At 49.8% G+C, this 22,820-nt stretch overlaps 1 protein-coding gene across 1 annotated transcript in view; it reads left to right on the top strand.

Annotated features, from left to right (window-relative positions):
• The window catches only part of Kndc1 (kinase non-catalytic C-lobe domain containing 1), a 48,095-nt gene that overhangs the window by 23,201 nt on the left and 2,074 nt on the right, over window positions 1–22,820 (top strand). Inside the window, exons 10-29 of the mRNA XM_027409066.2 lie at window positions 1,221–1,379; window positions 1,843–1,920; window positions 2,462–2,555; window positions 3,052–3,214; window positions 3,291–3,904; window positions 4,201–4,345; window positions 4,981–5,066; window positions 6,095–6,504; window positions 9,799–9,892; window positions 9,978–10,075; window positions 10,298–10,518; window positions 13,280–13,393; window positions 13,920–14,067; window positions 14,170–14,349; window positions 15,000–15,206; window positions 15,837–15,919; window positions 16,164–16,314; window positions 20,517–20,639; window positions 20,722–20,781; window positions 21,613–21,770. Of these exons, the coding sequence (XP_027264867.1) occupies window positions 1,221–1,379; window positions 1,843–1,920; window positions 2,462–2,555; window positions 3,052–3,214; window positions 3,291–3,904; window positions 4,201–4,345; window positions 4,981–5,066; window positions 6,095–6,504; window positions 9,799–9,892; window positions 9,978–10,075; window positions 10,298–10,518; window positions 13,280–13,393; window positions 13,920–14,067; window positions 14,170–14,349; window positions 15,000–15,206; window positions 15,837–15,919; window positions 16,164–16,314; window positions 20,517–20,639; window positions 20,722–20,781; window positions 21,613–21,770 (3,386 nt within the window). The remainder of the gene's footprint in view (window positions 1–1,220; window positions 1,380–1,842; window positions 1,921–2,461; window positions 2,556–3,051; window positions 3,215–3,290; window positions 3,905–4,200; window positions 4,346–4,980; window positions 5,067–6,094; window positions 6,505–9,798; window positions 9,893–9,977; window positions 10,076–10,297; window positions 10,519–13,279; window positions 13,394–13,919; window positions 14,068–14,169; window positions 14,350–14,999; window positions 15,207–15,836; window positions 15,920–16,163; window positions 16,315–20,516; window positions 20,640–20,721; window positions 20,782–21,612; window positions 21,771–22,820) is intronic.

Genomic DNA, 22,820 nt, shown 5'->3' with positions numbered 1-22,820 from the left:
CACTTGGGTAAGAGACTGAATTCAAAAGTAATGAACAATTACTTTTATGAGGGAAGTTTCAAGATATCACATAGTTTAGGTTGTGGCATGATTCTTGCTGACTGGTTTTACCTAGAATTTGCAGAGTGACTTGGGATCAAAAGGTAAAGTGAAGGTTTGAGACATTTGCAGTTTGCCTCTAACTGAAGCATCTGGAAAGTTGGGGCCAAGGCCAGAGATTCCAGAACAGATTGCAACCATTTAAAAAAACACAGGGTAGGCTCCAAAGCTACACAGAGAACCTGCCTGGGGGGAGGGGACAAAAAACAAAAAAAAAAGCATGCTATAGTGTGTGGCGCAGGAGCTAGAAAAAAAGTAATCTTCCAGAGTTTTGGTTTTATCTGATTGTTTTGAAATTGGGTAGCCCAGGCTGGCCTCAAACTCTCTGAAATCTACCTGCTTCAGCCTCCAAAGTGCTAGGATTAAAGGTGCATGCCACTATCCACTAATATGCTTTGCTCTAATGTTACTTATCAAGCATTCAGGAGGCAGAGGCAGGCGGACCTCCGTGAGTTCCAAGGTCAACCTGGTCTACAGAGCGAGTTCTGGGACAGCCAGGGCTACACAAAGAAACCCTGACTCCACAAAACAAACAAACAAACAAAAAACATTGAAACAACCAAAGAAAATATCCCAGGCACACGTGAAAGCTTGCATTTGTCAAAGGCTATTATTGCAGATGATGCAGTTGAGTAAAGACTAAGGAGAGCATTCAATATGAGCCACTGGCCTGACAGAACATCTTAACCCCTGTGCTATGCACCCCTCTATCGGAGAGACAGCGTGACTACTCTGTGACTGCAGAGGGCTGTCTATTCAGAGCCATTTGTTAAACATTTGGCAGCACACGGTTAATTGGGAGGGAGTCCCAGCTGGGCGGGCAGGTGTTTCTCAAACTATTGAGTTTTGTCCTCATGAGGAAGGAGACAGCAAGTCCAACTGGGACCTTATACAGTGTTTAAAACCCAAACAGAATAAGGGAGGGGACCTGGTTCTGTTAAATGTGTAGATTCCTCCAGGCTGTGACCCTGGCTTTCAGGAATCTAACCAAGGAGGGGGCCCAATGCACTGAGCAGCTACTGTCTGAGGGACTGTGTTCTGGGGTGGGGGAAGTCAGGCCAGGTGATGTCCCCTGGCCCCACCATTACTACCTCTTTCTCCTCTGTCTCTCCAACATACAGGCCTCTGTATACTGTGTGGCTGCAGTTCTGTGGACAGCAGCCAAGTTCAGTGTACCCCAAGACCACAAACTGGCCCTGCCACGCAGGCTCAAGACACTCCTCCTGGATATGGCTAGACGCCATGCCTCAGAACGGCCATCTGCAGCTGAAGCCATCAAGGTAACTGCACTATGGCTAGGCCCTTTCACAGTCTCAAGGGTTGGGGTAGGGGACAGTAGAGAGGTCTTGGCTATGGCCTATGATGCCGAAGCTGATAATGACACTTGTCACCTGTGTAGGCAGCATGTTAAGGATTGCCACATCTTGTACATGATCCTGATCCAGCCCTGCTGGGACCCTGTAACAACACCCTCCTTTCCAGTGCCTGCCTCTCAACTCCCATATCAGGCAGCCCATGACACCCCCTTGAGCCCGTTATCTGAGACTCCAGCTCTTCAGTTTTATTCATAGCTATGACAGAAAATCTAGACACCAGACTGCCGAGGACTAGGATTATATGGAAAAGAGCCAAGGGTCTCAGCCACAAATGTTCCCTATGGTATCAGGAGAAATGGGGGCAGGCACCACAGAGCCAATGCCTGCCCCACTGGACTATCCTAGAAGGGTGTCTCCTTTATTTCAGGTGTGCAGCAGCTACCTCCTTCAGCGAGGCATGGACAGCAGCAAGATTCTAGCCCACCTGCGGGCGTCCACCTGCAAGGCAAGACAATGCTTTCCAAAACTCAAAAGGACTCCTTCTTGCTGCCATTTGCACCCACAGGGCCCTGCTTGTCTCCTGTTGCTTTGTAGACTTAGAGGGAATCTAGGGAAGAGGCAGTGGCCAGCCAGCCACCTTCCCAGCAGACCTGTTCCCAGTAATCCCTGCCGAGATCTGCTGCCCACCACTACACAGTGCAGGCACTTTATCAGGAAGACTGCCCCTAGATAGTCCCCCTAACTGGGTGGGGGATCCATAAAGGGTCCCATCCTGAGAATTACAGATAGCAGTGGGCAGGAACACAGAGGCTCTCTGGCAGGCTCTGGGGGTTAGTTCTCCTCCATCTTCATATTCCCTAGAATCCCACCACAGATTCACTGAAAGTCCTGATGGCTCTGACTCTGTCTCTGCTAGCTCCCCCAAGCCACAGGATATCCCTGAACTAGGCTGGGGGCTGTGTCTGGTGGCTGTAAAGCATACATCTGTACTATACCTCCTCAGGCCCAGTTGGCCCCAACTGACCATTTATGACCTTCCACCCCAGGTTCACCCAGAGGAAGAGACCATCGGTCTCCAAAATGCCTTCTCAGTGGTTGAACTGAAACCTCCCATGGAGCCTGCTCCTGAGAGTAGTCCAGGTGGGCCTGCCAAAGCCTTCCCACTCATTGGCCCCTGTAACCACTTAGCCACAGCTGACTCCTGTCCTCCATCATAGTATTGCCCTGAGTGGACACTTGCAACACATTTCACCCATAGGCAGGATCATCAGGTCAAAGCATATTGTCTGCCCTTGGTCCAAGCCTTATCTTCCCTCACTGAGGACTCTGCCGCCTGCAGGTGCTCTCTGTGCAGCCAGTCCCAACCTTCCTTCCTGGGTCCACATCTGTAATCCAGTGGCTAAGGGACCCCACCCTAGCAGCATTGCAGCCTCCTGGCTATGGCCCTGTCTCCTCACTTTAGCTCTTCCCAGGCATTGTCACACACACCTTTAGGCTCCAGGGCTAAACTTGATATTGAACAACCTATGTACATTTGTGGTGTCCGGCTGTGGGACCTTACGTGTCGGGTCACTCAAAGGTATCTGCTGATTCCCCCCACTGCTCCTTCTGTCTGCCAACTACCTGCTATCCCCAGGGTTCCTGCAGGTCAACAGTGATACCAAGCTTGTTGCTGTCCCAGGGCCTGTGCCTAGTCTAACCCCCTGCCACAAAGAAGCCTGCGAACTGCCAGCAGCCTTCACCTCTGAGGCCACTCACTTTAAGCCCATAGTACTGGCTCAGGACACAGGTGTTGCGAGGTGAGTGTCCCCACTCCCTGCTAGCAGTGGCCCAAGGCACAGGTGGCCCCTCCTGAGTTCTCTTCTTTTTCCACAGAGACCAGTTTGCCTTGTCCTCAGAGTCAAATGAGAAGCCCAAAGATGGAAGTGGTCAGCTGGACAGGGAGGGAATGACAAAGCAGGCATCCCAGGAGCTTGTTGAGGACACTGACCTGAAGGTGTCTGACCAGCTGCCACCTGGTCTGGGGCTGCAAGGAACAACTGCAGACCCTGCTGGTGACTCAGTGCCCCACAGCTCAACCAAGGGGTGCTCCTGCCCACATGGCCCTTCTCTGGCCACCCATCAAAAAGGAACATCAGGGACACCCACCTCTTCTGCCTCATCCCTGCCCCCTGAGCACAGGCCAGATGGTCAGGGCCCACTAGGAGCTACTCTGTCCTCAGGGTCCACCTCAGCTAGCCAAGGCCCTCGACACCCATGTAAGCCACCCAGGGGCAAGGCTGCAGTGAGTCCCAGCAGCCCTAAGGGTCCAGAGGGTCATCCTGAGAAGCCTCGGCCAGCAGACCGCAAGCTCTGTCCATCCAGTGTGGACACCTCATCACCCCCTAAGATGACAGCCTGTCCCTCACTGCAGGAAGCCATGCGCCTCATCCAGGAGGAATTTGCCTTCGATGGCTACCTGGACAACGGGCTAGAGGCTCTGATCATGGGTATGAAAGCCACAGGGGCCACCCTAGAAGCCCAAGACAAGGGAGAGAGGTTGAGGGAGGCAGACCCAGTCCAGAGAGCATCAGTGTGAAGGGGACTCAGTGGCTCACACATCTATCCTGCTGAGGTCAGTCAGGACAAGCAAGGGCAGCTTCCAGCTTACATCTAGCAGGAAGAGAGCCTTGCAGCCCATACCTCTCCAACCCCAAAGCCCTGAGGCCACCTCCCAGTGATCCAGTGCAAGGGAACCAGAAAGCCTTCCTCCTGTGTGTAACCTGACCCATCCTTTGCAAACCAGGGGAGTATATTTACGCCTTGAAAGACCTCACCTTTGCCACCTTCTGTGGTGCCATATCTGAGAAGTTCTGTGACCTGTACTGGGATGAGCAATTGCTGAAGAACCTCTTCAAGGTGGTCAATGGGCCAGCCTCACCCTCTGAGAGGTAAGTATCTGGGCCCAGCATTTCCCTTCCAGCCAACTCTGTTGGCTCAGTGCCTACAGCCACCCTCATCCACTCTGACTGTCCCAGACCAGCCCAGGGCAACTCTGTGGTGCTACATGTGATTATTGCTGCTGTGCATGGCTGGGGACAAGGGCAGGAAGGGAAGGAGCCACTGGTAACCCGAAGTTCCACTGTTTAACAGTGAAATTGCTCTAGGCAGCCAGGCATGGTGGTTTACATGTGTGATCCTAGTTCTTGGAAGACAAGAGGCAGGAGCATTGCCATAGTTTGGGGCCAATGTGGATTGCATATTCGGTTCCAGGTCAGCCAGAGCCACATAGTAAGACCCTGTTTCAAAAAAAAAAAAAAAATAGATAAATAGTCACAGGCAAACATGCTTTCCCCATCCTTTACCCAACCAGTAGCATGTCCATAGCTCTGAGAAGGCTCTCTGGACTATACCCACCCACTTTCAAGTGGGGCCCTGTGGAGCCAGTGCCCAGGGGTTCTAACACCAGGGAGATGACAGGGTCCCCTCTACTGCAGTGTGCTCGGGTGACTTTCCATGCCGGTACCTCTCGGCACAGGCCTCAGGCCTCATCCCAATGGGGGCTGACTGATGTTCTCATTACCAGCACTTCTGAGGAGCCTGGATCCCAGCCAGAACACTCACCCAGCAGATGCTCAGTGTCAAGCAAAAGGCCCTCACTGCATGGACTGGGTAAGAGACATGGCCTGCTAGGACATGAGGACAGGCAAGAACTATTCTCAGTGGGGTCCCCTGGACAGCTGCAAGAAGACTTCTGTTGTCAAGGACAGCCCTGTGCTGGGTGGCATCCAAGAAGCCCAGACCTTAGGGCATGGGCTGTCAGGGGACAATTCCCCATCCTTTTACTAGCCAGCATGACACTGGCTCTTCACATCTACTCTTAAAGTAGAAGCCACTTAAACACCAGAGCTGGCCTTCCAGATTGTTAGCCAGAACCCTAGGTCAACTTTAAACTCAAAGAGCTGGGCCTAGGGGCACACACCTTAAATCCCAACACTCGGGAGGCAGAGGTAGAATGATCTCTGAGTTTGAGGCCAGCCTGCTCTACAAAGCAAGCTCCAGGACAGTTAGGACTACATAAAGACCCTGTCTCAAAAAACAAATAAACGAAAACCTCAATAAGCAGTTTGAGGAAGAGAGGCCAGCCATGTGGGGGTCCCTGGGGACCAGTGCAAGGCTGTGATCACCTGAGTCTGTCTACCGACTGTGATAAGACCATGGTGGTGGCTTCATCCCCATTTAAGTACATCGAGGAGCAGGTGATCATGTGTTGGGTATGAAGTCTACCTGCTCCTGCATGGCCAGAGGCTGCTAGCACAGAGAGAAGCTTCTGGAGTTGCCCAAGTTCCAAGTACCCTGACAGGTTTGTATGTGAAATGTTTGTATATGGTGGAGCTAGGTTTGATTTTTAAATGCTCCGGAGGAAGAGCACATAGGACCAGAGGGAACACGTCTAGTTGGGATCAGTTCTGGGAGAGGAAAAAGTCCAGGTCCCAGAGAAGTTTGAAGCAGGACAAAAACCTGAGGGAGCTGGTCCTGGTTAAGCCTGATTCTTCACAAGCAGTGTCCCCCAAATCCCTTTTCAGTTCCACCCAGCACAGTAGCTGTGCCTAAGGTCCCTTATGAGGGTGTCTGGGTTTCCTCCACAGCTGAAGGTGGTGGTGGGGGTGCTACCCACTGACCATCATCTTTCTTTTAAGGCAAGGAAAAACCAGCCACAACCTGGGGCAGTGGGGGGCCCTGCTCGCCCACAGCACTATCGGATATAGACTCCGACACGCTCTCTCAGGGAAACTTTGAGGTTGGATTTCGGTCTCAGAAGTCAATAAAAGCCACACGAGAGCAACAACCGGGGGCCGAAGTGGGTGGACAGCCAGGCCCAAGCCAGGAGCCAACCAGCAATGCCTCAGACACAGTGGCCCAACTCGCCAAGTCTGAGGACAGTGGTCCAGCTGTGTCCCCAGGTGCAGCTGATTTCCAGAACTGCAGCCCTGGCTGGTCCAGTGCCTTCTATGAAGCTGACTGCTTCGGAGCTGATGTCTACAACTACGTGAAGGGTCTGGAGAGGCAGAAGGCCAATGGGCACACAGAGCTGGAAGCCCAGAGTCCAGTGAGTAGTACTGGTGGGAAGGGCATTTGTGGCCTTAAGAGCACCACGGGCAAAGAGGCTTTTGTTCAGGCAAGGCTTCCGGCCACCTAGGCCCAATGGCAACTCTGAGAACGCCCTGTCCAGACTGTGTCTATTCTCAGAACTCTACCACTCTGGTGGCCTAACTCCTTTTAGCCTGCATTGGAGGTGCTATATTGTGGACATGTGTTCCCACAGCTGGGAAGTAGAAAATGGCTTTTCCCATTAGCTGTGTCTGTGGCTTCCAGATGACACTACTCAAGGAGGGGTCACTTGGTCTTTGTGAGCATGATAAGTGTTGGGTTAAGTCTCCTGCAGATGGCTGCAGGTGCAGGCATCGCTTCCATATGGAGTCTTTTCCCTGAGTGAGAGAAAACACCAGAAGCAGCATGCCTGCAGCAAGTTCAGGCTGGACTTGGAGTCAGTGTGGACTAGCAAGAGATTCCCTAGCAGGTAGCATGGGGAAAGGCCTGGCCGATAGGGAGAAAGGAGTCATGAAGGTATCAGCCTGACCAGCATGGTATACAAAAGAACTCTGATAGCTCTGGAGGCGCTGCATGTGAGACAGACCCATTGCTGGGAGAAGGAAGGGAGCATCAATAGCCCGAGTATGGCTATATGTATGGCATATGTGAGCTACAGGCATCTCCACACTTCAGACAGGCAGTCCTGATCACCACACATCCTGGCCTGGCTCTAGCCCTTGCTTCTCCTGCTGATCCAACAGGCCTTGTTTTTTGGCTTTTAGAGGAATGCTATGGTTCAGTTCATCTTTATCTTCTTTTTGTCTACAATTTCTTATTACTGGGCTTTCTTCTGACTGTTATTTTATATGTATACCCAATTGATATTCATTAGCCTTTTCCCAACTAAACTCAATAGCCCTCCTGCTTAAATTATTCCTCAAATCATCACATACATGGGGCTGGAGAGATGGCTTAGAGGTTAAGCCATCTGACTATGCTTCCAGAGGTCCTGAGTTCAATTCCCAGCAACCACATGGTGGCTCACAACCATCCGTAATGAGATCTGGTGCCCTCTTCTGGCCTGCAGGGACACATGCAGACAGAACACTGTATACATAATAAATAAATCTAAAAAAAAAAAAAAATCATTGTGTATACACACACACACACACACACACACACACACACACACACACACAGGAAACCAAAACTTTTTAAAATTTTATAACAAATTCAGGATCAGATCCAGTGATAGGCAGAAGCTGAACTTATACTGCCCTCACTACTTAACTTAGATCTTGTGACCGAGTCAGCTTCTCCAACATCCTATATGTTGTGTGAATTTTAGGTCATGTGTATGTCCCTAAAGTCATTCAAACAGTCCTCAGAGAATCTGATTGCCATCAGTATCGAGCAATGTGGTGCTAACAAACGTCAAAATGAACTATAATCCAAGGTTATTGACGCCAACTTCAGTGAGTTCATATGAGCCTCCTCTGGGTCCCTAATGCCTCAGTGCTCACAAACCCTCCCTAGCAGGGTACCAGGATCATGACGGTGTATGAGCGGACAGCTGTGGAGACCCTCAGACCACAGGCCCCATTCAAACCAACAGACAGCAGATCACACCTTGGAACTTCATAGCCCCTTATTGTCCAGATGTACACTGTCCATGAGAGAGCCACCAGCCACTGGTAGCTGCTGATTACTCAAACAGTGGCCCACATGACTGAGAAAGTGACATTTTCATCTTAGTTTTACTAATCTGGACATATTCAGATGTCCAGTGGCTCCATTGGGAAGCCTAGGTAGGGGGCTCACAGTGCATCTCAAACCTAGCTCTGATCTCTGCCCACAAGGAGAAACTGTCTGGCTGTCTATCCAGTGGAAACCAGATTTGAAGCCAGGATATCTCATGCCAGAGCCCATACTCTTCTCTGGATCCTGACATGGGAAAGTAGTGTCCCAGGAGTTTGGAACAGTTAGAAAAGCATCTAGCTGACTTCCTTATCAAGAACTGGCCATAAAGCAGACAGTGGTGGTGCACTCCTTTAATTCCAGCTCGGGAGGCAGAGGCAGGTGGATCCCTGTGAGTTCAAAACCAGCCTGTCTACAAGAGCTAGTTCTAGGACAGCCTCTAGAGAAACCCTGTCTTGAAAAACAAAACAAAACAAAAAAAAAACAAAAACAAAAAAATTGGCCATACATGGAGACCTTGTATAGTTCAAGTCAGTTTTCTCCAGTTTCTTTCTGTGGATTCATGCCATTCACTAGGTGAGGGTGAGTGCTGCTGAGTGGATATACACCATTTACCGGGTGAGGGGGAGCACTGGCTGAGTGGATTCACACCACTCACCAGGAGAGGGGGAACACTGGCTGAGTGGATATACACCATTTACCAGGTGAGGGGGAGTACTGGCTGAGTGGATTCACACCACTTACCAGGTGAGGGGGAGCACTGGCTGAGTGGATTCACACCACTCACCAGGTGAGGGTGAGTGCTGGCTGAGTAGATTCACACTCTCAGCAGTGAGCTGGAGCAGGACTCAGAGGTCCTAAGCTTCCGGGCTTTCACAGTGAGACCACAGAGCATAGACATTCTGCTGAAGCTGTGTGCCTTCCATGGCTGCCCAGAAACCCTGGACAGCATAGCTTCCAGGAAAAGCTGTGTTAAACCCTGTCACACAGCACAGCCAACCTCCACAGTCCAGCTAGTGGATTCCCAAAGCAAGATTGGGGGTTCATCTGCACATTAAGAAGTTTATATGGCTAGGCTTCTTAAAGCCTAACTTAAAAAGAAAGACACAGCATTCATCCCTGTCTGCTTCCTGACTGTGAACACAATGTGACCAGCTACAACCTACCCTTACCAGCAAAGTGTCCCTGTTGTGATGGACATATCCCCTGGAAGAGTAAACCAAAATAAACTTTGAAAAAGGAAGGAAAGGGGAGGAGAGGGGGAGAGAGAAGAGGGAGAGAAAGGAGAGAGGGAATGAAGGAAGGGAGGGAAGGAGAGAGGGAAGGAGAAAGCAGGCCGTGGTCCAGCAAGCATGTGGTACACACCTATAATTCCTGCATAGGGAAGCTAAGATGGGAAAATTGTTGAGTTTAAGGTGATGGTGGACTATAGAGCGAGTTCTACACCAGTCAACCAAATGGCTCTAGCCCTAAGACACACTTGTCCTTCCTGTGGCCACTCAGGCAGCTCACCAGGCTAATGTGCCTTCTGTGTCTGCATCTTGTTTGGAAGACAAGTGGCACCTGGACCCACAGTTGCTCTGGCTTCACACACTGCTATGCTTCCTCTTAGGAGCTGGAGCAGCAGCTCATGATAGAGAAAAGAAACTACAGGAAGACCCTAAAGTTTTACCAGAAACTCTTACAGAAGGAAAAACGGAACAAAGGTAACACTGTACAACCAGCTACCTGCCACAAATGAGGTACTTTGAGGCCCCTGGAAACCACGTGCTGACTCTGCTCTGCCCTCAGGCTCTGAAGTAAGGACCATGTTGTCCAAACTTCGAGGACAGCTAGAAGAAATGAAGTCCAAGGTTCAGTTCCTGGGCCTGGTCAAGAAGTACCTCCAGGCAAGTAGCCTTCCATCCTGCCCACTCGCCTCTGGAATGAGTATGGGCCCTCAGATGGGTTTCCTTTAGTTGTTCTGTGAATCAAGACACATTAGGTCATGCACATAGGCCCTGTGTCAGGGTTCAAAGTACAGAGAAGCCCTGCCACCCCTGAGTCAGTAGCAAAGTGACTCATACACACGCATCTAGTGGTCAGCCGTAATTCACTTCCTTTCCACACAGGTCATGTATGCAGAGCGCTGGGGGCTGGAGCCCTGTGCTTTGCCAGTGATTGTGAACATCGCCGCAGCCCCCTGTGACACGTTGGATTTCAGCCCCCTGGACGAGTCTTCTTCCCTCATCTTCTACAATGTCAACAAGCACCCATGCAGCAGCCGCCAGAAGAAGGCCCGCATCCTGCAGGCTGGCACACCACTGGGACTCATGGCCTACCTCTACTCCAGGTGTGTCAGGTGCCCCCAGAAGGACCTTCTGACCCTTGAGCCCAGGTTTGAAAACAAAGGGGAGAAGAGCAAGGAAAGCTCTGTCTGACATGGGTTGTGCAACCCGGGTTATTTAGACTTGTTAAAATTTAGTTTGACAATTCTTAGCTTCCATCTACTGCATGGCCAAGCTGCTAACCCAGTAGTATGTCCCAGTCCCCATGACACTCCCTCTGGCCCTGATACTGTGTCACAGAGTGTAGCCAGGCAGCACTGTGGGAGAGCCTGGGGCAGGCTACAGGATTAACATGTGAAAAAACAAAGACCTCACACATGATCATCTGCAGGGGCCTCCAAGGCACCATCTGGATCCAATTTACTAATCAAAATATGCCATAATGGACACCGAGCACTATCTATGGAATTCTATGCCTCTGTCTCTCTGAGTATGAACACTGCTTTGGTGACAGCCTGAGAACTAAGTGCTGAGAGCTTGTCCCTATGTCAGGAAGAGTCCTCAAATCTACTCACCTGTGTCCAGGGTCACAGGGCTATTCATGGGACTTAGGACTGGACTCCCTCCAGTACCATTCACCCTGCCTCCTTCTGCCCCCTAGAGCTCCAGCCTTGCCTTGTTTCTAGATAATTCAAGCTCTCTGAAGTTCTCACTGTGATGGCTGGTCCTATACCTAGGCCAAAAAGGCCATTGTTCCATTGGGCCTCTATAGCCCTCACACAACTTCTGGAGTTCTCTTTGAGCAAGAGGCTATCAACTTCAGATCTGATTGGTAGGTAGCCTTCAGAGAACAATTAGGAAACAAACCTCGCTTTATAGAAGCCCAGGCCTCCTGGGATACACTTGATATGTACATGTGTAGTGGACATGCATATGTATGGTATTTTGAGGTGGTAATGTAGTATGACATGTATTGCATTTGTGATATACATGCATGTAGTGTGCTGTGGAATATTATATGGTATACATAATTGTGTGTGTTTGGTGTAAATGATACATGTGTGGGTTTGTGTCCTGATGGTGTGTGACGCTACCCCTTGGGAGAAATGAATAAATATTTACTTACCCCAGATAGGGAACCAATGACAGACAAAAGTAACAATATCATCAGAGTCTATCAGAGTCTTTCTTGGTAAACCAATGAGTTTATTGAAGTTTCATATAGGAATATGGGTGAGGGATTACAAGAGCATGGACGACTCAAAGGCAGCTATATCACTGAAAGCCCACCAGAGTATCAGTGACTACTCATGAGAGCTAGAACCCTTGAGCTCACTGCAAGACTTGCAAACAAACCAGTGGGTCACAGTCTTCTCTTCTCATTGAGCATGATTGGTCAAAGACTGTCTCTTCCATACAGGTGGTCTCAGCCTCTCCCAGGCAGCTCAGCTGGTCTGGGTCTCCTCAGCAGTCCTTACTACTTATATAACTTAGGGAAGGACAGGAATTTGTGTATATGGCAATTTCAGGAACTTCCTGAGACTTCTGAGTTGTTTACTTGCTCACTGTGAGCCTCTCTTTAGATCATCCTGTTTAAAGAGCCTCCCTTTAGAGTGGGTGGAGGTGTTTTCTGGTGGATGTGAACACATGTGGGAGTATGTGGTGGGTGGCCGCACTGTGTAGTTTGGAAGTATATGATTATGGTCTATGATGCAGAGACGTGGAAGGCAGAGCTCCTTGTTGAAGTAAGCATTCATAAGGGGTTTGCTCTAAGTACTTTGCTCTAAGTACTCCGTGGGCATTGCTTCTGTAAGACAGGCTGGGTAGGGGACTGTTTAGTCCCTGGCTTGAAATATAGCTATCAGTATCCTCATGTTTAAGAAAGGTAGACCAGTGACCAAGCATCCTTGATCTTGGATAGGATGTCTTTCACCCTGGAACTCATCTGCGCAAGGGGTCTCTTGCTAGGACCCCTCACCTTTATGGTTCCTGGCCATCACATTGCCCAGATTGTCAAACAGTCACATTTAGGGCTCCTTTTAGTGTTCCATGCATGAGGCTTTCTAGGAAGCACCCGCTCTAAGTTGGTATGTTCAATGAGATGTGACAATTCCCACCCCTACCACACACACATACACACCTGCCTGCTGTACCAAGGACAGTTGTCCCTGTGAGCACAAGGGGTTACTTCCCTCATGCAGCAATTTCTCCTGTGCACCTCACAGAGCACACACAGCTGCCTGACTTCCCAGCCCTCAGTACATAGGATATGGAAGTGTGGGCACTAGGATGGTCTGAGAGTGAGGAGGGCCTCACTAGCCTCACAAGAGTCATGAATTTGAAATTAGATCAGTGACTCTCTTTTACTCCCCCAAGGAGTCCTTTAACAAACTACCGTGTGCTGCTCTCACATAGAATTTACCATCTCTCCCTACAAAGGCTCACAAGTACACAGTTCATACATGCTCACACACAAGATTACACAAAACTCAGAGTTTGTTCACACCACACATGGCTCTCACATACTTCACACAACACATACATAGAAATCTCACACATCATCTCATACTCTAATTGTTCTCTCTCTCTCTCTCTCTCTCTCTCTCTCTCTCTCTCTCTCTCTCTCTCTCTCACACACACACACACACACACACACACACACACACACACACACACCCTGAGAGGCTGCATACATATCCACATATGCACTTAGAACACACAGACATACACACTTATTTCAGGACACTCACTCACTGCATGGCAAGGTTGCAGGTAGGGTTCTGGCTGGCCTAGGCCCAAGGCCTAATACCAACATTCTACCCTCAGTGACGCTTTCCTTGAGGGCTATGTCCAGCAGTTTCTCTACACTTTTCGCTACTTCTGCACACCGCATGACTTCCTGCAATTCCTCCTCGACCGCATCAGCAGCACCCTATCCAGGTATCACCGCTTGAGTTCCTGGCTAACAGGGGTGGGATCCTGGGGCACCTTGTTTCTCTTGTGAAGGACCCTGACAGGAATGAGGGTACAGATGAATTTTTCCCTGGGAAAGGTTAGGGCAAGATGGTGGGACTGAGGGATCATGGGTAAAGTAACCCAGCGGGGGATAATAGCTGGAGTTTATGTGCTAGGGTAGGGAAAATCATTGGCAGGACCCTTACTGCTTCCATAAAAGGCAGGGGGTAACCGAGGCCCAAGCAAGAAGATAAGAGAGAGCCAAGCTCACCAACCTGACAAGGATAGTCCAAGGGGCAAGGCCTGTGAACTGTAGCTTCTTTCCACAGGGCACCTAGGCCAGCAGACTGGGGGAGGGGCACCAGATTGGTCACCAGAGGTGTGGTGAACATGAGGACAGTACTCTGTCCTCAACCCTCACCTGGCCTGTTAACACTTGGACTCTCCCTGAACTCCTCACCCTGCGCATGCCCAGCTGGGGTCTATGCTGAGGCTTACCATCTGCCTCCAGGGCTCACCAGGATCCTACCTCGACCTTCACCAAGATCTACAGGCGGAGCCTCTGTGTCCTGCAGGCCTGGGTGGAAGACTGCTACACCGTGGACTTCATTAGGAATGCAGGACTTCTGGGACAGCTCGAGGACTTCATCTCTTCCAAGGTGACTGCTGCACTGGCCAGCCTAGTCAGCCTTCTGGGCTCTGGCAGAGAAAAGCACTGCCATGCCCCAGGAACAACAGTGACACCCAGTGCCTCTGCCTAGATCCTGCCCCTGGATGGCACTGCCAAGCACCTGCTGGGTCTCTTGGAGGTGGGCATTGAGCGGCGAGCTGACAGTACCTCTCGAGGTTCAGACCTAGAGGACCCTAAGGAAGCAGAGGAGGACACCAGACCTTTTAATGCGCTCTGCAAGAGATTCTCAGAGGATGGCATCTCCCGGAAGGTGGTGACCTTTCCTGGGGAGGGTTTCTCTTGACAGGAATGCATCCTAGTAGACATGGCATGTGCGCATATACACATACAAACAAGACATGCATGTACACGTGCCCATAGGCAAGTGCATATATAGATATGTATACACATACACACACACAACACACACACAACACACACACAACACACACACAACACACACACAACACACACACAACACACACAACACACACACAACACACACACACACACACACACACACACACACACACACACAAGTGCTGCTTATTCATGACCCAGGCACTTCCCTGCTGGACTGGCACTTCCTGCCCTGTGGACTAGCAGGGTTGACTCTGTCCTAGCCAGTGTCTTACTGTGGCTTCCTGAACTCACGCAGGGCAGCGGCCTGAGTGGAAGAATCCACTGGGGCCAATGAATGGTCTTCCTACCAGTGCATGGAGACAGCCCCAAATCTGAGTAATGTGCATGGGTGGTCTGTCCAAGTGACCAAGATGGGAATCCTGCCAACAAGTCTGCATGGAAGGGATTTACTCTCTGGCTCTACTTGAGCCAGTCTGAAAAGTCCTGGGTTGGACCAGCCTACCCTCACTCTGCCCCATCCTGGCCCGTCCTGGCCCACTCAGCCTGTCTTATTTGCAGAGCTTCTCCTGGAGGCTGCCTCGGGCCAACGGCCTAGTGCTGCCGCACCATAAAGAGCGCCAATACACCATTGCATCAGCCCTGCCTAAGCCCTGCTTCTTTGAAGACTTCTATGGCCCCTATGCCAAAGCCAGTGAGAAGGGCCCTTACTTCTTGACAGAGTACAGCACCAACCAGCTCTTCACTCAGCTAACACTACTGCAGCAGGTATGTAGGAGCTGGCACCATCAAGAAGGGGACATAGACCTCTATATTTGGGCCGGCTGCTGGTGTCATGGGGTAGGCCCAGGGATGCTCTGGTGTTTGTGAAGCCTCCGCAGACACTTTGTAGAGGGACAGCTGGATGGTCAGTAGAGGGGTCTGGCTGCTGGGTGTATAAGTTCTGTCTTTAAGGCAGGAAGACCCAGCTCATCAGTATTCTCCTCTCCAACTACACAGGGTACACAGAACACCATGCACTGGGCATCCCCCTGCCATTACGGTTCCCCGTGTCCTTTCCCAACCCTGGGCTCTGATAAACTACTCCCTCTGTTCCTGCCCTCAGCCCAGAGCCTAGGCAGGTCACACCTAGGTCTTCACCATCCTGTAACCCAATGTCATGAGGCAGGTGACAGTGCTGAGTGATCCTTGTCATCATCATCAGACCCAGCCAATGTCATAAGCACTGAGGTGACCTGCACACAGGGAACTCTTCCAGCTGAGCCATGACACACTTAGCAGGTTGATCTATAGTTGCACAAATGGCTTCAAAATACTGAAGCCCTCTTTGAGACACTGCCTTGGCCATCAGATCCTTGGGAGCAGTGGGTTGACCATCGGCTTCCGTATCTCCAACAGGAATTATTTCAAAAGTGCCACCCTGTCCACTTCCTAAATTCACGGGCCCTGGGTGTCATGGACAAAAGTGCACCCATTCCCAAGTGAGTATTCACTCCTGAGGGTGGCCCTGGGAATCCTTGGTTTGGAAGGTTTATAGGAGGGTCTAGCGGACTGGGATTCCCCTAAGGTCTCCTTGGATGGTCCTGACTAAAGGGAGATACTTGATTCTCATTCTGAGGGAAGGATGTCATGACCTCCTCCCACTCTGCCCAGAGGGCTCACACCCCAAGGCTTAGCGGGATACATTCTCACATTCCCAGGTGACATGCACCATTTTTCTTCCAGAGCCAGCTCTTCTGAGTCTCTATCTGCGAAAACCTGCAGTCTATTCCTACCCAATTATGTCCAGGACAAGTATCTGCTACAGCTTTTGAGAAACGCAGACGATGTCAGCACCTGGGTGGCTGCTGAAATTGTGACCAGTCATACCTCCAAGGTAGACACCTCCGTGGCTCTGGGGTCAGAATGACCTGTGGGGTTCTGCGAGACCACAGTCAGTCCCTTTTCCAGGTTCAGGGAATCCACACTCTGTGTCTTGGCGCCATAGTCAACTCAAGGCAAACAGAAAGAGTGAGGTGCTTACTAAGGTCAGCAGAGACATCCCACACCATCAGCTTCTGCGTTCACAGCAGTCACAGCCCAGCTTGATACTGTCTCCTCTTTCTGCCGGGGATGATCCTGATCTGTGGACCACCTGTAGGCTGTGTGAAACCTCCAGGGGGACACTGTACAGGGGACTGTACACAGTCTTTTATATACACTCACACAGTCCTGCATACACAACCCCTCACATGCACAATCCCTCACAAGATACAGTCACACAGGAGGGGAGAGCATGGGGAGGCAGGGAGGGAGAGAGAGACACTGACTGACTCATGGACACAATCCCTCACACAGTCTCTCTCACACAGTTCCTCACAGCCCCTCACACACAGTCCATCCATCCAGCCCTTAGCAACTAGCCACATACGACACACACAGTCCTCCGTGGACACAGTCCCTCACACTCATAGCCGTTACACACCGTCCTAACACAGTTGGCAGCCCTCTTGTAACTAGAGCGGAATGCCTGGCTTACACAAGTTAGGAGAAGGATTTGGTTTTCTAAAAAAGATTTATTTATTTACTATGTATACAGTGTTCTGTGTGCAAGCCAGAAGAGGGCACCAGATCTCATAAGGGATGGTTGTGAGCCACCATGTGGTTGCTGGGAATTGAACTCAGGACCCCTGGAAGAGCAGTCAGTGCTCTTAACCACAGAGCCATCTCTCCAGCACAGAACAATTTGTTTTGCATATAGCTCCAGAGATTTCAGTCTGTTATGGTAGGGATGGCATGATGGAGTAGCTCACATCATCATGGACAAGGCATAAAGCAGAGACAAGAAGGGGCCAGAGCAAGATATGTCCTTCAAAGACATGCCCTTTCAGACTTACTTCTTAAACTATGTCCATCCTTCCACAATTCTCTCATAGTCCATTCAGATTTTGAATCCACTCCATTGGTGGAATAAACCATTGATTAGACTAGAGCCTTTATAATCTAATCACCAACAGAAACAGAAACATAGAGATGTACTTTACTAAATGACATGTTTCCCTGTAGAGGGAGACTTTTCTCCCTCTGGTCTTGGTCTTACTAGACTGGTTTCTGTCCGTCCTCTGGATCTGGCAGTTGATTATGAAATAAACACTGACATAATTGTTTGGCCAAGGGCTTAGGCTTCTTATTTGCTAGTTCTTTCTTATAAATTAACCCATTCCTATTCATCTGTGACTATGGCTTACCTAGATGATGTCCTAGAGTCCTGCCTACCTGTGGGCAACATGGTGTCTCTCAACTCTATCTTCCTTTCTCTACTTCTTTGTGCAGAATTCCCATCTAACTAAATTCTGCCTATCCATTGGCCAAAACAGTTTTATTCATCAACCAATAAGAGAAACATATAGTCACAGCATACAGACGGACATCCCCCATCATTTCCCAGTCCAATCAAGTAAACTATAAGGATTAACCATTGAATACATAGTCTCTCACACATATTATCCTCAAACTCCTTCGTAAACACTATATAGCCTCTCACAAAAAAAGTCTTCACACTCCCTCATGCACAGTTGTTCACATACACAGTTCCTCACACTCATTTCCTCACTTAGTTCCTCACACCCAGTCATAGTCTACCACAGTCACAACACACCCCTATCTTGTCCCATCTTTGCCTGAGTCTATTCATTAATGACTTGTCACCCTGAGCTGCCCTGCTTACACTAAGGCAGTGATCCTCCTGGCTAAATTGTTGGCTACTGTTCCTTACCGACAGACCCCAAACTGCAGATCTTACCAGAATTGTGGAATTCTAATGCTTTGCTCAGTATCTGGTCATGGTTAAGGTCCAGCTTTTGTGCACCCAAACCCATGTTCCCCCTTAAGTCCTATGAGCCTTGAGCTAGACTGGGCATGGTTCAAACTGCTCACAGTCAAGTCCTGGACAGCTCAAAAGGAACTATCTTAGTTTACCAAAAGGCAAGTTGTGGGCAAAAGGGTTTATTTGGTTTGCACTTCCATATCATTATTCATTATTGAAGGAAGTCAGGACAGGAGCTCAAGCAGGGCAGGAACATGGAGGTAGGAGCCGATACAGAGCTCAAGCAGGGCAGGAACATGGAGGTAGGAGCTGATACAGAGGTCATGGAGAGGTACTGCTTTCTAGCTTACTCCCCATGGCTTGCTCAGCCTGCTTTCTTATAGAACCCAGGACAACCAGCTCAGGGATGGCACCACCCACAATGGGCTGGACCCTCTCCATCAATCACTAATTAAGAAAATGCTCTACAGGCTGGCCCACAGCCCAGTCTTATGGAGCCATTTTCTCAATCAAGGTTTCCTCCTCTCATATGACTATAGTTTGTGTCAAATTGACATAAATCTAGCCAGCACAGGGACCATCACCCACCTCAGGTCAGGGCCTCCTTCCAGGTTATTATCCAGGAAGACCAATTGTCCATAGCTTCTCAAGACAGAGTCTTCCCAATCCTAAGGGTCTGTACCTTCATCCAATGAACACTCTAGTCAGTACAATGTGGGACCAAATGGGTTCCTTCCTACACAAACAAACAGAAGGGCTGATTGAGCATCAGGATGCAAAGCTTTTCCCTTATGCAACAGGAAGGTTGGAGATCTCAGACCATGGTAGGCACCCATCATCACCAGGACCACAACTCCCCTAAAGATAACTCAACCCCAATGATCAGGGTTCCCCCACTGAAACCCACACTAGCCACACAAATTCACCATCCACACTTCTGCCAGAAGATAGGAACAGAGGACTTGGGCTTCTCAGTTTGCTGTAATCTATGATGCTATGACTATCATGTATGACATTAAAATGTGTCGGGGTCAGGGTATGGTGGCGTATACCTTTAATCCTAGCAGTCAAGAGGCAGAGGCAAGAGGATCTCAGTGAGATCAAGGCTAGCCTGATCTATATAGCAAGTTCCAGTGCAGCCAGGGATACATAGAAAGACCCAGTCTTTAAAAAAAAAAAAAAAAGTGTCAGGTCTTCAACAAAGTCCATGTGACTGTGCTGTACAGGACCAGAAGAAAGATGATGGAAGTCACTTCACAGACCTCAGTGTCCCTGGGCATGTTCCAGCCCCAGGCACCCAGGGCCCCTCCCAACCTGAAGTCACCCAATCCAAGGGTAAAAGCCAGAATGATACATCCTGGTGTACAGGCAGTCCTTTTGGGTCTGCAGTGTGGGATATGAGGATATACATCCCAGGCTCTGAGCATTCAACTTAGATGAGAAGAACACAAAGCACCACAATGACAGCTTTGCCATTGATGTCCTTCGTGTCTTGTAGAATGAACAATGTTTAGCTATGAATCAGGATCTCTCACCAGGAGACAAGAAATAAGATTGTACCATATCCTTCCAACCAGTGAGCTTATCACATTGTAAAATACATGCTGTATTGATGTTCTGCATTTTACTTCCTGTTGTGCCAAAACCCTCCAAAGACTATTACACCTATAAACTTATGGTCCCAGAACACTGTTGAAACATAGAGTTTGGCCAGACAGTACAGTGGGGTCAACCAAAAGCACTGGGAAGAAATAGTCTGACCCATTCAAATGATGTCCTGGGAGCCCGTGGGGGCTCTCTCAAAGTTATTACACAAGATACCTAAGCCACTCAGAGATGTAGATGCAGGCAACACTCAGAGCTCCGCATCTACACTATCCACCACTTTCTTTTTGAACAACTCAGTCATGGGGCTCTGTGCCTTGAGGATGGGCTATTTCAAGAGGTCTCAGTTGTTCCTTTAGCTCCTCTTTTTGTTTAGTTTTGTTATGTTGGTGCTGGGTGCAAGCTTACTGCCTTACACATGTTTATACGATACTCTACTGCTGAGCTGTACATCTTTAAAGACACTGAGCAGCAGGGCATTGGTGGCACACGCCTTTAATCCCAGCACTCAGGAGGCAGAGGCAGGTGGATCTCTGTGAGTTTGAGGCCAGCTTGGTCTCCAGATCGAGTGCCAGGACAGGCTCCAAAACTACACAGAGAAACCCTGTCTCGAAAAAACAAAAAAACAAAACAAAATAAAGACACTGAGCTTGGTTCTGTCATTTCAGCTGCAAGTGAACTTGCTGTCCAAATTCCTGCTGATTGCAAAATCTTGCTATGAACAGAGGAACTTTGCAACGGCCATGCAGATCCTGGGAGGTTTGGAGCACTTGGCTGTAAGGCAGTCCCCTGTGAGTCACATGGGACTCAGGGGGTTGAGGATATGGGCAAGTACACGAGGCCCCAAGGATCTCACCTGTGCTTCCATCTCAGGCCTGGAAAATCCTGCCTGCAAAGATTGCTGAGGTCATGGAAGAGCTGAAAGCTGTGGAGGTTTGTACAAGTTCCTTGCAGAGCTTCCCTCAAACAACTTGTTCCACACATCTCAGGGAACTCATAGCAGGGTCATACCAGAGAATCCCAAATACACAAGCTGGGTGTGGTAGCACACATTTGAATCCCAGAACTCAGGAAGCAGAGGCAAACAAATTTCAGTGAGTTCAAGGCCAGCCAGAGAAGCCTGCAGAGCAAAGATGCCTGCCTACTGGTTTACCTGACTGGTCTGGCTACAGGTGCCAGGGATGCAGGTCTACAAACAGATCCTGGACCAGGGCAAGTAGGAGGCCTGCTCCAGTGGCACAGAGATGGCCTCATGAGTTGACAGGAAACACAGATTAAGTTACTGTATTTCCTACTGAGGCAGCAGGGGCCCCACAGACATTAGCCTGAGACAGACACCCCAGACAAGTCCCAGCCTGTGCTGTCCCTGAGCTCAAAGCGCAGCCTCAGCTCCCAGGGATCAGGAGATAAGGGATGTATACTCACTGTACTACATATGCTCAGGGCCTGCAGCAGCTCCTGCAGGCCCCCTTTGGGAAGGGTGGTCACCTGACTCTTTTCTAGAATTGGAAGCAAAGAACTGGCTGTTTGAGAAGCAAAAGCTTTCTGTGGCTGTCAATGTGTCCATGGCAGCAAGCTTATGATATCTGAGCTTTTGATCTACAATCCAGAAACCTTAGGTTCATTTGGATTGAATGTTCAGTGAGATATTGGGGGCTCTCATGCCCCAGGAGGACAGGTATTAACAGGGACACGTGGGCTGGCTGGCCCTCCTAGATGATGACTATCCGTTTTCCCTGCTCACTTTCCTGGCTGGTCCCCCAGGTGTTCCTGAAGAGCGACAGCCTGTGTCTGATGGAAGGTCGGCGCTTCCGGGCCCAGCCTACCCTGCCCTCTGCCCACCTCCTGGCCATGCACATCCAGCAGCTCGAGACAGGGGGTTTCACCATGACAAATGGAGCCCATAGGTGGAGTAAGCTGAGGTAAGGGGCCTTCACCCTGCCTAAGAGCCCACAGGTGAAGCAAGCACATGTGAGGGGGCTTCGCTATGACCAAAAGGGCACTCCCACAGATGAAGTCAGCAGAGGTAAGGGGACGGCACCCTGTCCAATTTGTCCCACCAGTGAGCACATTCAAGTGCGAGTCCCCTCTGGTCTCTGCTCCTTACATCTTTTTTGGTTCCCTCTGCCCAGAGCCATCCTCGTGGCCCCAGCCTGTAGACATGCTTCATATCTTCTCACTTCCCACCCGCCCATCTCCTCTCATTTTCCACAGTGATCAGACAATGGCCTTGCTAGGTAGATGAGGCCCAGGCAATCTGGTGAACAGTGACTACAACCTGCCTCCTGCAAGATCTCCTTTTGTGTGTGTATACGTGTGTGTGTGTGTGTGTGTGTGTGTGTGTGTGTGTGTGTTGTGTGTGTGTGTGTGTATGCATGTGGAGGCCCAAGGTCAACTTTAGGTGTGATTCCTTAGAAGCCATTCACCTTGTGTTTTGAGACAGGGTTTCTCACTGGCACCTGAGGCTCGCTGTAGACTAGGCTGGCTGGTGAGCCTGAGCCAGGGTTCTGAAATGCTTCACCTTCTCGGTCCCAAGACCACAAGTGCTTGCCATTGCATCTAGCATTTTCATTTACATGGATGCTAGGGATCAACCCAGGTCCTCATGCTTGTACAGCAGGCACTTGATCAGCTGAGCCATCTAGCCAGCCTGAAGATCCCCTTTTTAGAGAGCCACCAAGTTAAAAAGAAAAGAAAATGAAACACACTAGATGTACAGGCACATTGCAATAGGAAAGAAAGCTACATTGTCGAAAGGGAAATTAAAGACTGGAGGTGAAGCCACAAAAGTGGGTGAAGAGCTCTTGTCTGCTCTTCAACTTTGTCCTTTAAAGAACAAAAGCAATGAACACACTGTTCTGGAGCTGAGGGGGAAGGCACATCTGCAGGTCTGTCGTCCCCGGCAGAAGGAAGGGCTTCTGGGTTCCAGTAACCACCGTGTCTGTTCCCAGTACACAGAGCCAGAAGGCCCA

This window comes from Cricetulus griseus, chromosome 3, assembly GCF_003668045.3.
Source record: "Cricetulus griseus strain 17A/GY chromosome 3, alternate assembly CriGri-PICRH-1.0, whole genome shotgun sequence".
Taxonomy (NCBI): domain Eukaryota; kingdom Metazoa; phylum Chordata; class Mammalia; order Rodentia; family Cricetidae; genus Cricetulus; species Cricetulus griseus.
The sequence above is the reverse complement of the archived record's forward strand: the minus strand, read 5'-3'. Positions and strand labels throughout refer to the sequence as shown.